The sequence below is a fragment of the Aphidius gifuensis genome, linkage group LG5 (genome assembly GCF_014905175.1).
Source record: "Aphidius gifuensis isolate YNYX2018 linkage group LG5, ASM1490517v1, whole genome shotgun sequence".
Taxonomy (NCBI): Eukaryota; Metazoa; Arthropoda; class Insecta; order Hymenoptera; family Braconidae; genus Aphidius; species Aphidius gifuensis.
In genome coordinates, this window is record NC_057792.1 from 3,321,039 (window position 1) to 3,342,351 (window position 21,313).

The 21,313-nt window shown below is 22.3% G+C and overlaps 5 protein-coding genes and 1 non-coding gene across 6 annotated transcripts; 4 read left to right on the forward strand and 2 right to left on the reverse strand.

The window, feature by feature from the left end:
* Window positions 1-684: 684 nt before the first annotated feature.
* Window positions 685-3,372, forward strand: LOC122856799 (protein pellino-like). The gene is made up of 7 exons (XM_044158650.1): window positions 685-1,021; window positions 1,097-1,483; window positions 1,858-2,089; window positions 2,157-2,354; window positions 2,418-2,705; window positions 2,771-3,105; window positions 3,195-3,372. The coding sequence occupies exons 1-7, from the start codon at window positions 1,011-1,013 to the stop codon at window positions 3,319-3,321; spliced, it is 1,578 nt and encodes a 525-aa protein (XP_044014585.1). The 5' UTR covers window positions 685-1,010; the 3' UTR covers window positions 3,322-3,372.
* Window positions 3,373-3,593: 221 nt separating this feature from the next.
* Trnal-aag lies at window positions 3,594-3,675 on the reverse strand. The gene has a single exon. It is a non-coding gene; the product is annotated as a tRNA-Leu (tRNA).
* A 3,013-nt stretch (window positions 3,676-6,688) lies between these two features.
* Window positions 6,689-9,207, forward strand: LOC122856213 (probable cytochrome P450 6a14). The gene is made up of 8 exons (XM_044157904.1): window positions 6,689-6,977; window positions 7,058-7,427; window positions 7,485-7,816; window positions 7,884-7,949; window positions 8,023-8,199; window positions 8,287-8,507; window positions 8,939-8,969; window positions 9,044-9,207. Exons 1-8 carry the CDS (start codon window positions 6,788-6,790, stop codon window positions 9,205-9,207), a joined length of 1,551 nt encoding a protein of 516 aa, XP_044013839.1. The 5' UTR covers window positions 6,689-6,787.
* Window positions 9,208-9,644: 437 nt separating this feature from the next.
* LOC122856862 (transcription initiation factor IIE subunit beta-like) lies at window positions 9,645-10,880 on the forward strand. Its single transcript, XM_044158736.1, has 4 exons — window positions 9,645-9,818; window positions 9,905-10,187; window positions 10,250-10,462; window positions 10,546-10,880. The coding sequence occupies exons 1-4, from the start codon at window positions 9,757-9,759 to the stop codon at window positions 10,858-10,860; spliced, it is 873 nt and encodes a 290-aa protein (XP_044014671.1). The 5' UTR covers window positions 9,645-9,756; the 3' UTR covers window positions 10,861-10,880.
* Window positions 10,881-11,161: 281 nt separating this feature from the next.
* LOC122856214 lies at window positions 11,162-12,682 on the forward strand (the record flags this gene model as incomplete). The annotated part of the gene is made up of 2 exons (XM_044157905.1): window positions 11,162-12,472; window positions 12,626-12,682. Coding segments are annotated over exons 1-2 (1,230 nt in total), but the record flags the coding sequence as incomplete, so codon positions are not given.
* Window positions 12,683-16,149: 3,467 nt separating this feature from the next.
* On the reverse strand, window positions 16,150-19,106 carry LOC122856810 (cytochrome P450 6k1-like). Its single transcript, XM_044158664.1, has 7 exons — window positions 18,843-19,106; window positions 18,625-18,664; window positions 17,827-18,532; window positions 17,349-17,729; window positions 17,095-17,273; window positions 16,740-17,022; window positions 16,150-16,662 (listed from the first exon to the last, which is right to left on the reverse strand). The coding sequence occupies exons 3-7, from the start codon at window positions 18,455-18,457 to the stop codon at window positions 16,487-16,489; spliced, it is 1,650 nt and encodes a 549-aa protein (XP_044014599.1). The 5' UTR covers window positions 18,458-18,532; window positions 18,625-18,664; window positions 18,843-19,106; the 3' UTR covers window positions 16,150-16,486.
* Window positions 19,107-21,313: the final 2,207 nt, after the last annotated feature.

Below are 21,313 nucleotides of genomic sequence, written 5' to 3' on the forward strand. Positions count from 1 at the left end.
TAAAAAATTAATTTACCAAATTAAAATTGACTTGATATTTTTACAGAGAAAATAATTGGATAGAAAAACTTTTTATGATAATAAAATTGCTCATAATAATCATTGTTGCAATTGATGATAAAAATTATTAATTAAATAATTTTATTATATTTTATTTTGTTATAATATAAATTAAATTTTTTTATTTATTTCTTTTCTATTTACATCAAATGTTTCTATAGAAAAAAATCCAAGAGAAAGCATTTTAAATATTTCAATTTGATGATGTACAACAGCTTTTCTATTATTAACAACAATAAATAAATAATAATAATTCATATAAAATTATTTCTGATTCATCAATGACATCATGTTATTTATTATTCCCATAATTGTTTATTTTTTTTTTTCTGTATTGATAACGATAACAATTAAATATTCAACAAGTTTTAAATAATTTTATAATGTTATTTTAAAATTTCCTTGATGCATTTTTTTTTAAATAAAAAAATAATATTTTAATGATAAATAATCAATGATTAAAAATTAACATTTCATATATTTATTTATAAAATTTTAAGGCCGTTATCAACATTACATTTTTTAGGTCATTAATATAAGATAAAAAAAAAAAAAAAAAAAATTTTAAAATAAAATCAAATAAATTAATAAAAATTTATTTATTATTAATTAATAAAATTAATAATTTATCAAGGATTAACTGGTGAGTTTTCAACGCTGCGATTTTTATTTTTCCAATGAAAAAAAATATACAAAATAGGGGGTGTAAAAGAAAAACCAACGAAAAAAAAATCTAAATCGCATGAATGAAAAATCTGGGAAAAGTCACATTATTATTATTTTTAAAGTTTGATTTATGTTAATCATTTGTTTTATTTATTTTAACTTTTAAACAAGTCTAGACGTGTCTGAAACTCTGAACAGGCACAAACATGTTATCTTTTTAAATAAATTTTTCCCCCAAGGGATTTTTAATAAATCAATTTGTAAGGATTTATCAACAACACAGAATGGTATTTTGGTAATAACCTCAATTTTATATTACAATAATATTATAATTTTAAATCAAGTTTTATTAATTTATAATTTTTTATAGCTCAAATGGAGATGTTGTTGGTGATCCAATTTTAGTAAGTAATAAATCAACTAATCAAATTGTTGAAAAAACAATTAATGTTGTTGTTGATAAATTAAATAATCAAGTTGTTGATAAATTGAATGATCCAGTTGTTAAAAAAATAACAAATGACAATAATAAAAATACAAATAATACATTTGTTGATGAAATAATTAATGTTGTTAATAAAAAAAAAAGCGATTTAGCTAATGAAGAATTAAATAATGTTATTATTAACAAAACAACTGGTACAATTGACTCATCAATTGAACAAATTAAATCTAGCCATTCAGATAGCCAAAAAAATAATCAAAAAAATGAAAAATGTGAATCTTTAATAAAGTATGGAGAACTTGTTGTTTTAGGGTAAGTTTTAAATTATCAATTTAACATTTAATTTAATTTGTTTAAATAATTTAATAATCAATTTTAAGTAACTAAATTTATATTGAATTTAAATTGATTATTAATTTTAATTTATAAAATATTTAAAAAATTTAATTTTCTAATAATTATTATTATAAATAAATTAAATAATATATTTAAAATTATTTTTTTAACAATTAAATAAACAATTGTTTGTTAAAAAAAAAAAAAAATTGAAAATTATATATTTTAATTTTAATTAATTTATATTTGATTATCAACTTGAATGCCAAATAATTAATTAAATAATAATAATAATTAATAATAAATAATTTAATCATAATTATTATTAATAATTAATGATATTTTTTTAGTTACAATGGATATATACCACCAGCAAATGTTGGTCGTCGTCGAAGTAAATATGCATTTTACAAAAAACCAATAGCAAATGGAGTTAAACAAAGTAAATTACATTCTGTTGAAAAACCAAGAGATTCAACAGCTGTATCAAATACTCTAAAACATTCAATATCATATACACTATCAAGAAATCAAGCTGTTGTTGTTGAATATGATACTGACACAGCAACTGACATGTTTCAGGTACCACAAAAAACTCTATTAAAACAATAAAATCAACATACTAATAATATTTAAATTTTTATTTAAGATTGGTCGTGCACAAGAGCCACAAATTGATTGTCATGTTAAAGCAACTCAACCTGGTGGTATTGGTGGTAGCTCAACAGATGTTGACAGTACCAGAATAAGTAGATATGCATGTCGTATTATTATTGATCGTGATGATAAAAATACAGCTAGAATATATGCAGCTGGTTTTGATAGTTCAAGAAATATTTTTTTAGGAGTAAGTTTAATAATTTAAATAATAATAAATATTATAATCTAATTTATTTATTATATATTAAAGGAAAAAGCAACAAAATGGCAAGATAATGATAAAATTGATGGTCTAACAACAAATGGATTATATATAATGCAACCAATTGGTGATTATAATGGTGGTAATGGAAAAAATGGTATATGGAGAGAAATAAGTGTTGATGGTAATGTTTATGCATTACGTCCAACACGTAGTGATCATCATAAAGGTACTCATATTATTGGTGAAAATAATATTCTAAAAGATGGTACATTAATTGATTTATGTGAAGTAACATTACTCTGGAGATCAGCTGAGGGTTTATCAAAAACACCAGTAAGTATTATCAAAAATTAATAATAATAATAATTTTAAATAATAATTTATTTTTTTTATTATAGACTAAAAATGATTTAGAAAAATTTGTTGGTGATATTAATTCTGGTAGACCACAATGTCCAGTTAATTTAAATACACTTGTTATACCAAGAAAAACAAATAGTAGTAGTTCATCACAACAACATCAACCATATGTTTATTTACAATGTGGACATGTACAAGGTAATCATGATTGGGGACAAGAAAATTCAACAACAAGAAAATGTCCAATGTGTCATGGTACTGGACCAGTTGTTAAATTATGTATGGGTAATGAACCGGCTTTTTATGTTGATGAAGGACCACCAAATTATGCATTTAATCCATGTGGTCATATGGCTAATGAAAAAACTGTTTTGTATGTATAAACTTTATTATTAAGAAAAAAAAAAAAACCTATCTACTTTGCTGATTAATTAATTTTTGTGCATCTTTTCTTTTTACTAGATATTGGTCACAAATTGGCATACCACATGGTACCAATGGATATATATCATTGTGTCCATTTTGTGCAATACCACTTGATGGTTATCCTGGATATGTTAAATTAATATTTCAAGATAATATTGACTAACTGTATAGAAAAATTTGCATGAATAAAAATATTGATGATCGAAATTACCAATAGCTTTTTCTATTTTTTTTTTGGGTTTATAAATAGTTTATTAAAAATTGAAGGAATAAAGTTGAAGATTTAAATAAAAAAAAGGACAATTAGGATGATATCTTGTTGATGTTTGTTTCTATTAAAAAACTTGGTATAGATATATGAAAAAATAAATGATGAATCAATTGATATGTCAATTGGTCCATCAAATTGTTATTTAAAAATGCAAAAGATTAGTTTGGCAGCGGTGGGATTCGAACCCACGCCTCCGAAGAGACTGGTGCCTTAAACCAGCGCCTTAGACCGCTCGGCCACGCTACCTCCTCGAGGACGACGTTCGTAAATCTTTATTTTGTAGTAAATTCAAACAAACGAATAAAAAAAATTCAAAAAAAAAAATTAAAACAATAAAATATGATGTTGCGCTTAAAGCAGCAAATTTTAATAGGTTCAATGATAAACCACTTGGTATTTTTTTATACACTGATGTGCATGATAACGATAACGATACGGGTCATCTAATTAATATCATAGAAATTAAATTATCATATAGTTTTAAACAAGATCATAAAGAGCAATTATATCCAAACAATTATTAATTAAATAAAATCCTACCTTTTAAGCGGATGTTCATCTTCCCACGTTGATCATCAAAATTGCTCAGGATACTGCACTCCATGAAGACCAGAGGATGATGCACTTTATGAAGTTCATGTGATGATTTAATCTGATCATCAAGTAGGTTCAATAATCACGCTCAATCACTACACAACACTAATTACACAAAACTATGATCACCATATCACTTTTCACAAAAACTTTTTCAAATACACTTTTCACTACTTTTCACCACCACTACTTGTAAGTATAACAGAAAAAAAATATTAACACATATTAACTTGTATTTTTTATAAAGCACTTAATGTTCTTGTAATTATTTTGTCTTGATAATAAATTATTAATTGTTATGATTTAAAAGTGGCAAGAAGACTAGAAAACATTTTAAAAAAAGCTCTCAAGTTGTCTGTTGGGTTGATAATATACACGTCGTTGCTACAAAAGCAAGCTCGAAAGTAGAGGCAGGTGATTCTTGACACTCTCCACTTTCAAGATCGACATGTTATGATTTATCAGTAACACCAGCGGTTTTCCAATAATAATTTAAATACAAATTGGTAATTGTTCAACAATAAAAACAACAATAACTTGTACATTAGAGAAAGCATGACTAAGTGTCAATAATAACAGCACCATGTCATGTTATTGATTGCTCCAGTAAACATATTAGATAACTCATAGTGTTGGATATCATTTAAACTTGACAATTGTTAAATTCAATTGCACATGCAAAATGTAAATAATTGAGTAATGATTATTCATTATCAGGGACTCATCATTGTTGAAGCATAAGCATATCATGTAGATTGTCTTGATGATTGTATTTTTTTTTTTATTTTGTTGCTGGATCAAGTGTACCAGTATTTAATGATTGTTAAAATGTCAAATAATTTATAAACAATTTGATCACTTAATTTAAAGCACTTGGTAACACAAACTAAAATTAACGATGTACTTTATGACACTTTTAACATTATAATCATTTACTTGCTGTTGTTTATATTGTATTTCAGTATTCAAACAGTCCTGGTTGTTGTAAATAAAGCAACTATTGTCTTTTTACATTCTTCTTTTTTCATTATGTAAATTTGGTATTACATATATTAGCTTGTTGTTGAATTAATTGCATAAGCACACCAGATACTTCAGCCACAATCTTTTTTATATATCTGTAAATAATAAAATTAATAAATAAAAATTCTGTTATACATATTTTTCAACTTGGAGTAATTATTAGCAACAAAAAAAGAGTAAATGAAAGTGACATTATTAAATTAATGGTAAATTAATAAATAATTAAATAAATAAATATTAAATGTATAAAAAATAGATAAATAAATAATAATTAAACAAATTAACAGTAAAAAATTGAGTTTAAAAATAAATAAATGGATACTAAACACACTGACAATAAAAACTAATAAAAACTGACAGACCTCAAACAAAGGAAAATTGATATTAAAATATTTCACATTTTTTTGATTGTTGTTAATAAAAAAACCATTGTTATACAACAAGGATGCTACAACAAAGCTATATACAATAAATATTTATAAATTGATAATTTCTTTGTCTTTATAAAAAATGACAGCCTAATCTCGAATAATTAATTTTTTTTTGGCTCAATTATCAATAAAAATTACGTAATTATGTTTGTTTATGCACTAAATAATTAATAACAATAAAAAAACATAATATTTACATACCATTTGTCTATTATTTAACAAATTAAAATTGTCCTTTGTCAACTCGGACGCCATTGACATGTTCATTAATTTTGGAAAAAATTCACAACAATTAACAATAATTTATATCACAATCTGTTTAGAAAAATTAACTTAATCAATTTAACAACAATTTATAATTATTTAACAACTATCATTGCAATAAGTCTATAAAGTCACGACACATATTTTCACTGTAACAAAGCGGCGGCCATTTTGAATCGAAAAAAAAATTGAAACGCCATCTAGTTGAAAAATTATCAACTGCTTTATCGATAAATCGACATTCATAGATATCGATATGATACTTTAAAAATATGTGTTTTTAAAAAAAACATGATTTTAAAACAAAAAACAAATGCATTTAAAGCATGCTTAAATTGTTGGAAATATTTTATTTTCTTTCTTGTAATGTAATAACGAAAAATTTGACTAAAAATTTATTTGTCAGTATTAAATAAAGTAAATTGACGTTGATATTTTTACTTCATTAATTATTTAGTTGTTTTTAAAAAAAATTTAAATAAAAAGGCAAATAATATTCTAGTCTCATTGCAGTTTAATTATTCATACAAAAAATTATACAAAAAATTTTAATCAAAAGAAAAATCTAATAAATATTCAATACAAATCATTGAGTTTTAAATAATTTTATCTATCAATTAAACAATCAAATAATTTTTAAATATATCATTACTAAATGATTCATTACAGAAAACAACAATATGATTTTTTAATATTAAAAAATAATTAACTATGTATTTACATTATTAGCATGACTATTATTATCTCGATAGAAAATAATTTTTATTTTTATTATTCAACAATTTTATCATAATTAACTTAACGTATTCATTTTTATCACATTTTTATTCCGCAATTTTTCGAAACATCAACTCGTCAATTTTATCTTATGTAATGACTCGGCGTATATTTTTTTTTTATCATCTTTTGCTCGTTTATAAAAAGTATGGTAATCAGAATAAATTGTCAGTTGCTTCAAGTATTTTTCAAACTAGTTTTCATATAAAAAAAATTTGGTGCTACGCAATTTACAATAAACAAAGCTAAATAATAATAATTTTACAAAAATGTTTTTAAATTTTTTATTATTCTATTCAATAGAATTAATTGGTGGTTTGTTAATAATAATTGGTGCAGTATATTTGTACTTTAAATATGTTGTTTATAAATATTGGGAAAAACAAGGTGTTCATTATATTGAGCCAACATTTTTATTTGGTAATTCAGCTGAATTACTAATGGGAAAAAAATCAATTGGTAAGCTAAAGAAATGATGAGTATTAATTATTAACTAATTAAATATTTAATAATTATTTCTATTATTGTAATTAATTAAGGTACACTACATGAAAAATTTTACGAAGACAATAAACAGCATGGTTATTATGGTGTTTATGGATCAAAACAACCAGCACTAGTTGTCAGTGATCCTGATTTAATACGAAATGTATTAGTTAAAAATTTTTCTAATTTTCAAGATCGTGGATTACCTTTTAATGAAAAAATTGATCCATTATCAGCACATATGGTTTTTCTTGGTGGTTTACGTTGGAAAAAATTACGTGCTAAATTATCACCTTCATTTACTTCTGGCAAAATAAAACAAATGTTTAATGCAATGTACATTTGTGTAGATAAATTGACAAAACATCTTGAAAGTATTGCTAAAAATCGAGAAATTATTGAAATACAAGAATTGTGTGCAAGGTAATATTTTTTATTATTTAAAAAATAATAATATTTAATTTTTAAAATTTATTATAGACTCACAACTGATGTTATTGTTTCGACTGCATTTGGAATTGATAGTAATTGTATCGATAATCCTGATAGTGAATTTCGTTATTGGGGAAAAAAATCATTTAAACCAAGTTTAAGATTACTTGGTACGCTTGTTGCACCAAAAGTTATGAATTTATTTAGAATTCCAATGACAGATCCAGGTGTTACAAAATTTTTTACAAATGCATTTAAAGATACTGTTAATTATAGAATTAAAAATAATATTGTTAGACGAGATTTTATGAATTTATTGATACAATTAATGAAACAAGGATATGTTGAAGGTGATGATGGAAAATCATCTCATATTACAGGTAAAAATTAATAAATTTAACTGTAAAAAATTTATATATTAATTTTTTCTTAAATATTTTTATACAGAAACAATTGATGGTAAGTTCACCATGGATGAAGCTGTTGCCCAAGCATATGTCTTCTTTTTAGCTGGTAAATATCAAAGAAATTTCGACATTAATTTATTGATTTTTTAAATAATTAATTTGTATGTTAATTAATGTAGGATTTGAAACAACTGCATCAACTATTTCATACAGTCTTTATGAACTATCAAAAGAATATAACAAACACATTCAAGATAAATCAGCTGCTGAAATAAATCAAGTTTTAAAAAATCATGATGGAAAAATTACGTATGAATTGACTCAAGAAATCACATATCTTGATAAAATTATTAATGGTATAACATGATAATTGATAATATTTATATTATTATTATTATTTTTGTACTTGTTTATTATTAAAAATTTTTTTTTTTTTGGGACAGAAACATTGAGAAAATATCCACTTGTTCCATTTTTGACTCGTCAATGTACAGAAGCAATTGAACTAGGAGATACTGGTTTAAAGATACCAAAAGGTATGGATATTATTATTCCAGTATTGGGTCTACATCGTGATCCAAATATTTATCCTGATCCACATAAATTTGATCCTGAAAGATTTAATGAAAAAAATACTGCAGAAAGACATCCTTGTGTTTATTTGGTAAATAATAATAATAATAATAATAATAATAATAATAATAATCTTAACCCAGCTGGTTAAAACCCAATAATTATTGCGCCTGCCACAAAAATAATAGTTACAATATTTCTTTTAATTTACATAGTATTACAATTGATTACAATTGATTACAATTATTTATTTTTATTTTCATTACAAAAAAATCTATTAATTGTGATAATGTTACTGATTCACCATAATCCTTAATATTGATTTGATTCATTATTTTATACGATAGTTTACTTTGTTGAAACCTAGATATAGTTACTGATAGGTAAAATGGCATATTTATATTTCTATTACTTAAATAAAAATAAAATAAATATAAATATTTATAATTTAAATAAATTTTTTACAATAATAATTACACTTAATTATAAATAATTTGTATATTTTTCAATTTTTTCATTCAGGGTTTTGGTGAAGGTCCAAGAATTTGTATTGGTAATTATAATTAATTCATATAATTAAAATTAATTTGTTTTTTAAATTAATATATTTTTATCTTATCAATGTAGGTTTAAGATTTGGATTTCTTCAAGTAAAAATTGCACTGATTAGTTTATTATCAAAATATAAATTCAGCATAGCTCCAAGCACACCAGATCTCCTTGATTTTGAATCATTTTCACTTGTCTTAATATCAAAAAGTGGTATTGATCTTTTAATCGAGCCTCGTTGAGTGCCGATTTTGTAGTCCATACAGAATTTGTTACCATAAGTCCACTTATTTTTTATGTTCAAACGGTAGATGTCATGGTTTGTTAAGTACTTTTTAAATTTTAATTAAATATTAATCAGGATTATTATATTATTTTAATATTTTTCGTTTCTTTTAAATTTCTGTAAGACATATGTTTATTTAATAAAAAAATATTGTGTTTAAATACGATATTCCTACAAATAAAATTAAAATAAAAGTTTTTATTATTGTTTATTAATTATCCAATTCAATCGCTCAACTTGACTCTAGGCAACTCTAGGGACTCTAGGTACCTAGCACGTGCTACTGCTCTTCACTGCTCTTTATTTACAAATTACAAGGTCTCGAGTCTCGAGTCTTCTTGGATGTTCTTTGCAGTTCTTTGATTCTTGCTTTCTTGGTTGCACAGGGTTGCACACGTGTTGTCACTTGTTTCATTTGTTTCAATTTTTATTATCATTTATTAATTAAATATTAAAATAATAATAATAAAATTAATATTGTATCAAATATCTAATAATAATCAACATGGATCCAGCACTTTTAAAAGAACGTGAACGTTTTGTTAAAAGAGCACTTGCTGCACCAGTGTAAGTAAAAACAAAAAATAACCTTAATTTTTAATGGCAAATTATATGAATAAATAAAAAAATTAATAACAATAATTAATTTACAGGATTGAAAAGAAAAAACAACCAGTTGTGAATAAACAAGAAACAGCAGTACGTAATGATTCATTTAGAAAAAAACAAAGATCAGTATCAAGTGTACCAAACCCATATGATTACAATTTAAGTGGATCAACTTCAACAAATAAATTTGGAGTATTAGCTAAAATAATAGCGTTTATGAAAGCACGTTATTTGAATTTGTTGGAGAGTGAGGAGAAAGACCATCTTCTTCCACTTACATTCTATGAAATTATAAATAAAGCAGAAATGCTTAATGTTGAACCCAAGGTAAATAAAAAATTATATTTATTTAATAAAAATTTTATTAATTTAATATTTTTATATTTTAGATAAAAAATTGGCTCGAAAATGATGCTTTAAAAAATAATCCAAGAATTTCCGTTGACGAATATGGTAAATTTAATTACAAGCCACCAATAGAAAATGTAAGAACTAAAAAAACATTATTGAAAAAATTAAAATATAATGATTTAAAAAATTTGGGTGGAACTTTGTTGAATGAACTTCAAGAAAGTTTACCAAATTGTGATAAAATACTAAAAGTAAGTATCACATAATAGTTTTTTTTTATTTTTAAAAAATTAATTATCAAATTATTAATTAATTTTTTTATTATTAAATTTAGAGTATTGAAAGTGAAATAATAACTGTTGAACGTCCTGATAAAAAAAAAATAATATTCTACAATGATAAAACAGCTACTTTAGAAATTGAAGAAGATTTTAAAAAATTATGGCGTTTAGCATCAGTTGAAGGTATGGATGATAAAAATATTGAAGAATATTTAGAAAAAAATGGTATTAATTCAATGCAAGATACAAGACCAAAAGTTGCACCAATTAAAAGAAAAAGAGCAAATAATAGACGTAGAAATGTTAAAAGACCAAAAGACAATGAACATTTGGCTGGTATTTTGGAAAATTATGATGAAAATGAATAATCAACATCAACAAAAATTCAACTTACTACACACCAAATAAAAGTTGTTTATTAAATAAAAATTAATTCTTAGTTTATAATTAATTTAATAAATACTTATTTTAAAAATATAAACAAACATTTATTTTGTTATTTAATTATCCAAACATGTTGTACTCTCAATTAATATATTTTTTTCATTTGTGTTGGTCTGTTGATTCCAAGATGACTAGAGGTCTCTTCTTGCTTTTCAATGCTTTTCAAGTCTGCTATCTGGTGCTATCTAGTCTGGCTTGTCGAACAGCTGATTGTCAAAAGAGAGAGAAAGCCTTCATGGTCATTAATCTCGTGTTTTGTGTAGTCAATTTGAGGTTATAATAAACAAACTTTAAACGTGTTTTCTTTTATTCAATTTAATTAAAAACAACAACAATATAATTAACACGAAAAAAAAAACAAAAATGGAGTCACAGTTTAAAGTAGATTTAACTCTTCAACAAATATCATTAACACGTGTTGCAATAAATTTATGGGAACAACCATTAATTAAAAAAAAAATACGACAATCAATAATTACAATGGAAAAAACAACAACAACAGCAACTAAAAATGACAATGAAAAAATAAAATTGATAAAATTATTATTACAACAAATACAAGATATGGATATATTAGATTCAATGAAGCATTTATTGTCATGTATGATTAAACCAATTGGTGACAGACTGATGGATTGGCTAACAAGGATTCACAAAAAATTAAAAGGATACACAATATATCCAACAATATATAATTATCTTGATAATATCCACTGGACAACAATTGGAACAATCGATGAAGTAAAGGTATTCAAAAAAATATACAACAATATTGATAATGTAAATAGTATTAATATGATATTTTTATTTGAAGAATCATGTTATTATTGTTTAAAAAAATACATAACAACAATGTGGAATGATTTTTCATATGTTGAAAGAGATATATTATGGTCAAAAGTTGAATCAAATGGACCAACACCAGATGTATATAATTTAATATATTGGATACTTTATTTATCTGATAAACAATTACTTGATTTTATCAAAGAATTTTCACCAAATGATTATTTACCATACAAAGGTTTAACTGATAAAAGAAATATGTTTAATTTTTCATCAACAATTGGCAATGATGTATCAGTTAAATATTTTTTTAATCGTTTAACAGATGATGAAAAAAATAATTATTTAATTCATGCTGCTGAACAATTATTATTTAATGAAAAAGAAAGACAATATAATCATTCATTAGTACCAATTGATAAACAAATTAATAATTTAAAATTCATTGGTGATACATTAATTTTTTTCATCAAAGAAATGTCTGTTGATACGAGAAATAAATTTTTTAATAAATCATGTAATTTTATACTTGGTGCATTAGCCAGAGAATTGCCATGGAGATTTTTTTATTTAACTGTATTAAATTATTGTTGGAGTTATTTTGATGATTTTAATTATCAAATATTATTTAATAATATTATTAATATTATTATTGAGGAAAATAAATATAATGGTACAATGAAATATTCAAGTTTATGGCTGATAAGTGAAACATGGAAAAATAGTCCATTAAAATTGAAAAAAAGTATTGTTAAAATTTTTTGGTATAGTAATAAATCATTAATTGATAGATTAGAAAAAATATCAATTATTGTTGCTGCAATTGATGATGATGGTTTGCCAATTATTAGACAAGATATTTGTCAAAATTTTAAATTATATTGTTTTGAATTTTTTATAAATAATAAATATGAAATTATTGATAGTTTTTTAAATAATATATTAACAAGTGATTATGAAAGAAAAATATTTTTAAATCAAATTACAGAATCATCATATAAAAAAATTTTAATTACAAATAATTATGATAATGCTGATAAATTTTTAAATTGGAGATTTAATAATAATTTTGATGATAAGGTGAAATTTCAAAATTATTGGAAAATATGTGATAATTTTATTGATACTGTTTGTCAAATTTCAATGATTCATGATGAATTTGATAAAAATTTAGAATTATTATTTGAAACATTGGATTTTAGTAAAAATCAAATGAATGAATTTAAATGTAAATTAAAAACAAGTCAAATTGTCATTAGTAAAAAATTAAATTATAAAATTATCGAAGGAATAATTAATGTTTGTGATAATTTTATAATTAAAAAAATGAGTGATGAAGAATGATTAGTTATTAATTATTTTAAATATAATTTATTATTCAAATAATATTTTTTTTGTGTTCTTTAAGAATTTAAAAAAAAAAAAAATAATAATTTGTAAATGTAATATGTAAATTAATAATTAAAAGATATATTAGTTGATAATAAAAATTAATAATCTCATTATTTAATAATAAAAACAAATTATAATTTAATTAATTATTGTTTTAATTTTATTTTAAACCCGTTCCCCTTTTTTTTTTTTATATTCTCCAAGGCACTCCAAAGTCAAGAGAGAGAGAGCGAAAGGGGAAGAGAGGAAAATAAAAAAATAAAAATTGCGCCCTCTTTCTACATAACAATAACAATTTCCATTTTCCAATTTGCCATGATTGTAATGTGGTGTAAATTATTGGCAGTGATTGGCAGTATTTTTACATTTGTTGATAAATAAATTAATTAATCCATCAAATGACAGTACAATAATTAACATTAAATAATAAATCCAAGATCAATCGACAATAAAAAAATCCAATAAAACACTGGTGAGTGAAACAATTTAAAAAATTTGACCGTTAAAAACATTTGGGGTTATCTACAATTAAGCTTTATTTTCCATGGAAACAAATAAAGAAAAAGCCAATTATAATTATCATAATAAAAAATGGACTGTCATCTAAAATTAGAATTAAATTTGGAAAATATAACAATTTTAAATACAGCAATTGGTCTGTGGAATCAACCAAATGTTAAACTTGAAATAAAAAAATTTATAACAGGATTAAATTCAAATAACATTGATAAAGCATTTGAAATTAAAAAAAAAATATGGTTTATTGATATGTTAAATGATAGTAAAATAAAATTAGCATTATCAAGAGAATTTAGTACTAATTTATCATTTGTAATACGTCTACTTGGTAATAGATTAATTATTTGGTTAAAAAATATATTTAAAAAACTTGAATATGATACTGCTGGTTATATGTATCCATCAATATATGATTACATTGATAACACTTGTTGGACAAACACAGGAACAATTGATGAAGTTGAAATATTTAAATTAATTTACACAAAAAATACTGGTCTTAAAATGTTAAATATTGATTTTTTATTTGAAGAATCATGTAATTATTGTCTTGAAGAATATGCTTGTGCAATATGGTCTCAATACACTGAAGAACAAAAAATTGATTTATCATTAAAAATTCAAATGAAAATTGATCATTATAATGAGGCTGTTTTTAATATGATGAATTATTGGCAATATCATTTTACAAAAAATTTACCACTTGATTATGGTCTACTTGGTCTTTATAAAATTTATGATGGTATCAATGCATATTCAAATGATTTATTTATGTTTGAACAAGCTGTTAAATATGGAGAATCAATTGCTGTTAAATATTTTCATACAAAATTAAATTTACATGATAATATTGATATTATCATACCAATAATACAATGGCTATTTGAATATGGCTTAAAAAATTATAGCAATTTATGTTTAATTGATGAAAATTATTATTATAAACATATTGATCAAAAATTTATTAATATATTTATATATTTATGGCAAAATATTAATGACATTATGAGAATTGAATTTATTAAAATATATAAATTAACAATATTAAATATCATATTTTCACAATGGGTATCTGTTGATTCATTTATGAAAATATTATTAACAAGCTGGCGTTATTTTATTGCTGATGATTATAGTAATTTTTTAAAAAATATTATGAAATTATTTGTTGATCAATTTGATGATTATGAAACAACTGAATGTGTTAAACTAAATGTGTTAGAAAAAATTATTAATACAATGACTGAATGTGTTAATAAAAAAGACATTGTTAAAGTTATTTATTATAATCAAAGATTAAGTAAATTAACAAAGATTAAACAAATTTATTTATTAACAAATATTGTTGATATTTTTTATGTTACTGAAATACGTGATGATGTACATAATGATTTGAAGGTTGTATATCAACAATTGGTTTGTAATGAAAAATACCAATTGATTGATTCGTTGTTTACTGCATTGTTTGATAATTATAAAGATAAAAAATCTATGAAAAATTATTTGTCAAGTCAAATAATGGATAATTATCGTTATTTTTTGACTAAAAAAAATATACAATCTGCTGAGAAATATTTATTTTGGCAGTTCAAAGGTGTTACTGCTAGAACAGCATTTAAAAATAGTTTTAAAAATAGTAATTTTTTTATTTTTTATATACTTGATATTTGTATTAAAGAGCCTATTGATAATGATGTATTATCATCAAAATTATTGACAATATTTGATCGTTTTAAATTAACGAGAAATGATATTGGTAATTTACAAACAAAGCTACGATGGCTACCTGAACTCAAAGATAAAATATCACTTGTTCCTGAAGTTAAAATAAATGAATTGATTAAAGTTTGTGATTTTAAAAGATCTCTAGGTAATACAAATTATGTATTACAAAGAATTTAAAATTTTGTTATTGATTATAATTAAATTTCAATTTAAATTTCTATTAAGTTTAATTATTTTTTTTTTTTATAATTTTGTAATCTTTTTTATAAAAACAATTTGGTAAAATGTAAATTATTACATTTGTTTTTTTTTTTTTTTTATAATGTTAAGTTGATGAATAAACACGAAATATTCTAATGAATTGATTGATTCAACTGTGTTAGTAAAAAATATTCATGTCGAAATGATTTCTTTAAAAAAAACAATAACAATATTTTAAAATTTCTTTATCTTTAAATTCGTAATTCAATGATAATTCATAAAAACTGATCTCACTATTTTTTCGATTTATATTGTGATTCTTCAAATCAATCAAAATTATTATCAGTATTAACTTTATAATTGCTTTTTTTTTTATTATTGTTTGAGCCGAAACAATGATCTATAACAGTGTAAATTGATTTTACATTAAATATTGTTAAATGAATTTAAAAAAAAAAAAAATGAAATTGATAAAAATCATTGTGTTAGTTAAAAAGTGTATGAATGATTAATGACCATGAATATTTTTGTGATCAATAACTTGAAATTAATTGATGTATAAATGATTTTTGTATGAATAATTTTGATAATTAAAATTTAGAAAGTATTTATTGTTGATGTTTATTTATTTTATAATTTATTCATTTGTTGACAATTATTAATACCAAAAAGATAACGATAATATTTATATTGTAACAACTTTAAAGTATGTTTATATTTTTGTTAAAAAAAAAAAAACAAAAACTAAATTCATGTAATTTAATAAATTTCCATTATGTTAATAATTACGTCACCTTTTGCTGAAGGTAATAGACATTTTTAATATTTAAAAATCAATTTGTTTAATTTATAATATTATTTATTTGTTTAAATTATTGTTGAATGTTTAATTTAATATTTTAATATGTTAATTTATATTTTTGTTATTTAATCTTCTATGAGATGTTTAATTTTATCAAGATGAACAAAAAGTCCTTTTTTTCCAGAAGTAAAATAAACATGTGGATCAATTTCAACAGATGTATTATTAGATAAATTTATTTCATAGTTTGAAATTATATGAGCCAAGCTGTATTTAACCTGGATCATACCCCACTGTTTGGCTGTAAATTAAACAATAAAAATTAAATTACTATTTACATATTTTAATTGTAAAATAATAAGTCAAATAATTATTTACCAATACAGCTTCTAACACCAATTCCAAAGCTCATGTAAGCTGAATTTTTAGAAGCATCACTTTTTCCAAAATTTTCTGGATCAAAAATTTTTGGATTATTAAAATTATTTTCATCACAATGTAATCCAGTAACTGAAATAAAAATTGGAGTTCCTTTTTTAATTAATAAATTTGTTTCTTCAATTAGATAATCTTGAACTGCAATACGATCAATTGTTGGTACTGTTGGATGTAATCTCAATGTTTCCAAGACAATATCTTCAAGAAACGATAATGAATTTATCTAAAAATTAATAAAAAACAATTTATTTATTAAAAACTATTTTTTTTTACAACAAAGTAAAATTTCATTTACCAATTCGTATGTAATTTGTCCACCAGTTTCTTCCAAGGCATCTTTTAATTTTTTTCGTAATTTATTTTGAACTGAAGAATTTCTTGCCAATTCAAAAAGAGCAAATGATGTTACAGTTGAGGTTGTATCAAATCCTGCAGTGAAAAATACAATTGCCTGGCTAATGATGTCATTCAAACCTTTAAAATAAAATTAAACAATAAAATATATTTGTTTTACAAAAAAAAACTAAATAATTATTTAAAATTAATTACTGAAGCTTGAATTTTTCTCATGATATTCAATTAAAATATCAAGAAAATCTTTTTGTATATTTCCATTGCTCTCATTATTTTCTTTTCTCAATTTTTTAATTCTAATAATATCTAAAAATTTTTTCTTGAAATATTCACCACTAGGTTTTTCAATAAACCTGTAGCCAAATAAATTTTTTAACCATCTTGGCATCATGTAAACTGCCATCAATTCACGACATCTAACATTGATAAAATTTCCAAATAAAATTTTTCCATATAATCGAAACTCTGAGTCTGGTTCAGTCAAGCAATTTAACATTACGCTAAATTGTGTTAAACCAGTTATATCAGTTTCATATTTTGCAATGACTTCTTTTATGTCAATTGCTTCACCAGGATCTAAATTAAAATATTTAAAACAATTAAAATCTATTTAAAATTGCAAAAAAAACAAACACTAAATATTTTGCTTATTTTTCTATTAAAATAAACTTACTTGTTTTTTTAAATTCACTCAAATGATCATCAAGAATAGCTGATACTTTTTTCAAATGATAAAAATTTTCTTTTAATTTTTTTGGTGTAAATGCTGATGCAAGTATTGTTCGTAGCTCTTTCCATTCATCATGTGGAAGAAATGGCAAACTTTTGTTGCTCAATGAATCTTGTTCACATGATTGCATAAATTTATCAGTAAAAAATTTAAAATCTCGAGTAAGAATTCTTTTAATAATTTCTCTGTCTCTCAATAGCAAACAAGGCTCGTCATATAAAAAAAATCCTACATATGGATAATTGCTATATTTGTCGTATAAATTTTTGATAATATTTCCTGGTGAAATTTTCCAAGGCTTGTAAAATTCTAAAACGTTTCCAAATAATGGTACTGGTGTTTCGAATACAACACCACGATTTTTCCAATACGAAAAATAACGACACATGTATATTGTAAATAAAAATATTAATGCTATTTCAATTTTCAACATGTAAAAAGTTTTTTTTATCAATACTTCAGATAAAATGAAAATTGAATTTAATAGTAATACGAAAATGCGACATTTTTTTTCAGTTAAAAATTCAATGATAATTAAAATTGCATTGAAAATAAATACGAGGCCTTGATACATTTTGAGATTTTAAATTACAGAATTAATTTACTTGAAGAAATTTGTCATTTGTAAATGAATTACAAGCTCAGCATTCTAATAAATCAAAAATAAATAATTAATTAATATAAAATATTTAAAAATACATTTAAAAAATTAATTAAATAATTTTTAAAGCCATTACTTACAGCAAAATAATTTTTTATCGAATATAACGTTTTTGAAAATCTGAAAAAGTCAAGCGTCAATTTAAAAAATTAATTATTTTTCGATTAAAAAAAAACTATGTCTTTTCTTTTGTAAAAAAAATAGTATTAATATTTTTAAAACACTTTTTTTAAATTGTTAATAATTAAACAAAAATATATATATAAATTTGTCGAATTGATTTAAAAATTTTACTTACAAGTCAATTTTTTTAAATAAAAAATAAGACCATTGTTCTTATTTGATGTTTAAAATGGGTGTGACTGTACATGAAGTTGTTCAACATTACTTGGACAATTAAACAATCCCTTCTCTTAAATTTTCAGCAAGGGGATTCCCATTTGAAAACTTGTTGTTATTTTTTTTTTTCTCATTTGAATTTTTATGTTTAAACAAAACCTCAAATTGCAGATTTATCTTTTAGCATGCATGACTAACAACTTGATCAATTTTCAGGATGTGATATGAGTACACAACAACACGTAATACATACTTGAAAAATTTTTTTCTTGATACCGTACACTTTTCATGAGAAATCCTCGATAACGCATAGCCATAAAATATATACTTGATTATAAACATGACGATTGATTCAATTGTTTCATTTGTTCTATATTTTTCATTTAAACTTAATTTTTTTTTATGTTTCTTATCTATTAATAAAAGTACTTAGATGAAAGATAAAATTTATTTTTTAGAATCACGATAGCATGAAGATTGAAGTGTTCCAAAGTTTTTTTAATTTCAAAGAAAAAATTTATCGATAATTGAGATTTTAGATAAGTACAATATTTTCAGGTATCTAATTTTGATAATAATCAAACCCATAAAATTATTTGAAAAATAACATGATTGTTTTAGAAAACATATAACAATATTGTTTTATTTTCTATGAATTTTTTAAAGTATAATTAAGTCATTTGTAAATAATTAAATTTGTTTACGTTGTATCGAGCATGCAACACATTAAAAATGAAATAGAACATTCTAAGACTCTGTTTAAATATTAAATTTATTTATATTTATTTTCTTTTGTTAAAATTTTACATACATAAAAATGTTAACTCAACTTAAGCACCAATAAAAAAAATATTTTTCAAACCTCCAAAAAGCCGTAAAAATATACACGATTTATTTATGAATGCACAGTAAAAATATTATTTTCCACAAGTTTATTCGAAAAAAAAAAAATTTATCTAATTTATTTATTTATTAAATTGAAGGTATTTGAATATTTAAAAAAAAATTAAATAATAACACTAGAAGGCTGATGAAATTGACTATGTAATTTATCGAAAAAAATTGATATCATTTAGCCATAGAATTTCGTTCTTTTTTTTTGTAAATAAATTAAATTGATCTATCATGTATCAACGACGCAACACATTAAAAATTGAATATGATAATTTCAATATCTAAAATACATAAAATTACATTATTAAAAAATAATTACAAATATAAAAAATAATAATAATTCATACAAACATTTGTCAATGATTCACTAGACGGTGTAAATAATCCTCCACATTTTAATACAAACGATTTGCTTAAATTAATTAATATAATAATTAACGATCTTTTTGTGGTAGTATGAAGCATTGTCCAATCGACATTATAAATATAATTTTGAAGATTTTCAAACTGAAAAAAATAGCAAAAACAAAGCAATTTATTTTAATGAAAATATTATTAAACATTTTAATAAATAATAATTTTAAAAATGTCATTACTTTTAATTTAAGTTCATCAGATGCTAAACAAACAATTGAAATTTGTACCACTTGTCCAAGTATATTTATCAAAAGAGAAAAAAATTCAATTGACCAAAGTTTAAATTGTGTAGCAATAAATGCACTTAAACAAATAACAAGTGTACTTTTAATAGATTGTATAAAAATAACAAATGAAAATATATGTGTAATTTTATTAGTTAATTTTAATATCTCCATATGATTATCAACAAAAAAACATATTAATTTTTTTTCTATATTTTTAATGTTATTAATTGTTGAATATTTTTTTTCTTCTTTAATTTCTTCAATTAATTTTTCATATCTATATTCAAGCATTTCTATTTGGGCACAAATCATCATTACCATATTACAAAAATATGAATCATGTATTGTTCCAGTTGCAACAATAATAAATACACTTAAAATTTGATAAATAACTGTTAAATTAAAGTGTATTGAATTTAAAAATTTATATCGAAATCCAGTACTGTATGGTGTTACTGTTGATGATGACTTTGTCCAAGCAGAAAATGTAAATAGTAAACCACTTAAATTAGTACATGACAAATAAAAAATTGTAATCCATCTGTAATTATTTATTTATTATTTAAATTATTATTGCCAACAATATATATATATTTATGAACTTACTTGACTCTTGCTTTGTATTTTAACTGTATATTTTCTTCATCTTGATTTTGTATTTTTAATGGATACTTTAATAATGATTTTTCAATTTCCATAATTTTTTTTTGACGTAATAATAAATTTAATCGTTTTAATAAAGTTATAATTGATGAAAAACACACAATAATTATAAATGATGCATCCCAAACTTTTCTTGAATCTTCAAAAAAAAATGTCATGAGCTGAGACAACAAAAAAATTAACTGTGTAATTATTAATATTAAACTGTAAAATTTGTATAATTTTAATT